Source organism: Cyprinodon variegatus, unplaced genomic scaffold (assembly GCF_000732505.1).
Source record: "Cyprinodon variegatus isolate N-32 unplaced genomic scaffold, C_variegatus-1.0 Scaffold2733, whole genome shotgun sequence".
NCBI lineage: Eukaryota > Metazoa > Chordata > Actinopteri > Cyprinodontiformes > Cyprinodontidae > Cyprinodon > Cyprinodon variegatus.
In genome coordinates this window covers 13526-15967 of record NW_015153186.1, presented here as the reverse complement: position 1 = coordinate 15967, position 2442 = coordinate 13526, and the positions used below count along the sequence as shown (strand labels likewise).

General features: G+C 49.1%; 1 protein-coding gene across 1 annotated transcript in view; it reads left to right on the top strand.

Moving 5' to 3' along the window:
* Positions 1-12: 12 nt before the first annotated feature.
* The window catches only part of LOC107081036 (lipid phosphate phosphatase-related protein type 4-like), a 15838-nt gene continuing 13408 nt past the window's right edge, over positions 13-2442 (top strand). Inside the window, exon 1 of the mRNA XM_015369248.1 lies at positions 13-508. Within this exon, the coding sequence (XP_015224734.1) occupies positions 293-508 (216 nt within the window). The 5' untranslated portion in view covers positions 13-292. The remainder of the gene's footprint in view (positions 509-2442) is intronic.

Genomic DNA, 2442 nt, shown 5'->3' with positions numbered 1-2442 from the left:
TTCAGGCCTCTGTGGTCCTGGGTTCTTCTAACAGGACCAGGATCTAACAGTGTGTCAGGCTTTACATAAGCAGCTGAGGCCTGACCCAGACCGGACCGAGCCGGACCGGACCAGAACATTTGCACAGGAAGGATAATCTCCTCTCCTTCAGTTCTCCTCAGCCTTGGTTGAGTGAGTCAGAGGAGCCGTCACACCTCATAGGTCACACAGCCAATCAATCTAAGGAGCATGCTCAGTGACGCGGAAGGCCATCACAGCTGCCGCCATCATTCTGACTAAAGATCAGCGCTTGATGACTTTTCTCTGGCTGTCGTTTCCACAGCTACCCATCCTGGTGTCCTCTGTGGTCAGTCTCTACTTCCTGGAGTGGACGGACGTCTTCAAGCCGGTGAAGTCTGGGTTTCACTGCCATGACCGCAGCTTGAGCCTGCCCTACGTCGACCCGAACCATGAGGTCATCCCGCTGCTGATGCTGCTCAGCCTGGCCTTCGCTGGACCAGCCATCACGGTGAGTCACGCTAACCCCGCCCTGATGGACCCAAGGAACCTCTGGTGTCAGCAAAGCCTGATGGTTGAGAAGCTTCAGTGGAGGTGAGGTCCAGGTCCACATCATCTGAGCTAAACTTAGAACCAGTCAGGACAGACATGTTTCTGTCTGCATGACAAGAATCCCAGATTTTCCAGGATTTCTCCTCCTTAGAAGTTTCCATAGAGACGAGCCCAAACAGAGGTTCTCCAGGCTACAGCTGAGGAAGGAGACGGGTTGGGTGGTCCAGAGATGGACGGGTTCTGGTGGGGAACAGATCCATGGACCTCACTGCCAAATGAAAAGCTGTGCTGAAGCTGCTGGCATAAGGTTGGAGGAACTTCTACCGACCAAAGTCTGCGCTAACAGGGACCGAAATAGAGGAAGAAGACAGAGAGAATCTCCCAACGCTACGTCTGAAGGAATCAGATCAAAGATGGCGAGCCTGGTGTCGGCATCCAGAGACACTGGGAGGGACTGGGGCACTTGCTGCACATCCGTCCCCTCAGGAGGACTAGAAAATCATTTATAAACAGATCTACTGAGGACCGGATGTGGACTAGTTCGTCCATCACACTTTGGTCTCTGCTGGTCTTCAGTTCTGTGCTAAATAATCCCACAATAAACACACTGAGCCTGGTTCTGCTGGAGGTTTCTTCCTGTTTGAAGGGAGTTTTTTCTCTCCACTGTCGCTACAAGCATGCTTAGTGTGAGGGATTGCTGAAGAGTCAACGAGTCGGTGCAATCAACTGGTTTTCTTTAGATAGAAAACTTATAGAAACTTATATATGAATAGATCTGACTGAATGATCTGGTTGATCTGGATCTATAAAGTGGCCTGAGCTATAGAAATATAATGAATAGACTTAGTGAACAGGTGTGTTTGAGTGAAAATCACTGGGTGTTCCACTTTAAACTCTAATTTCAGATGAATCTCTTCCTGTTGTTCCCTCAGCCAGTCAGTAGAGGGCGCCTTCAGCTCTCTGTGGATTTCCAGCTTTTATTGTCATTCCACTGTCAGAGTAACGAAATGCATTCCACCCCTCCCCTTGGGGAGCAGTGGGCTGCCATTGTGTGGCACCCCGGGAGCAGCATGGGGATAAGTTCTTGCTCAGGGACCCAGAGTGGCAGTTAGTGGGAGTTGAACTCAGAAACTCTGGATTCCAAGCTCTATGTCCTAACCACTCTGCACTGCATTCAGCTGCACACACACTGCTGATATTTCCTGCTTTACCGTTTCCAGAATTTATGTTTAAATGTTGTTTTTTAAAGACTTTTCAGTAAAGATTCAAAATCAAAGACCGATGAAAGGCTTTGATTTTCTAGCTGTTTGCTTTCTACACTGCATTCTTAAAGCATGAAACTGGATGCACTTATTCTCTCCTCAGAAGCAAGCAGTGAGGGGATCAAACCAAGACCCAGAAGTCCTGGTTCTGACCTGCTGATCGGGCCTCCTAAACGTGGTCCAAGACTCAGACCTGGTCCAAAAGTTCTCCAGGACCACAGTTCTCGCCTCAGAACACCTTCTCAAACCACCTGTTTTTCAGCCAGAAAAGACAGATAGTTTGAGAGGGCTGTGAGAGAAAAACCAACCTTAAACTGAGGGGGGGGGGGACTCAGGTTACAGCTTTCAAAAACCTTCAATGCAGCGACTAAATTGATCCCTTCCCGCCATCATTGCAGCCCCAACCCCTTTACAGGGAAACAGAAGACCTCGCCTATTCAGCCAGACCAACAATTCCCTCTAACGACCCCCCTTTCAGAGACATAGACAGGTATGGGGCATTGCAGGCTAACAAAGAAGCCAAACGACCCCCATTCCAAAGGGGGGGACCCGTTCATCCTTTTCTATTTGCATGTTTTCTAAACTAAAACCAGGCTTTGTTGGGCTGCTGGATAAAACCTGGAACTAAACG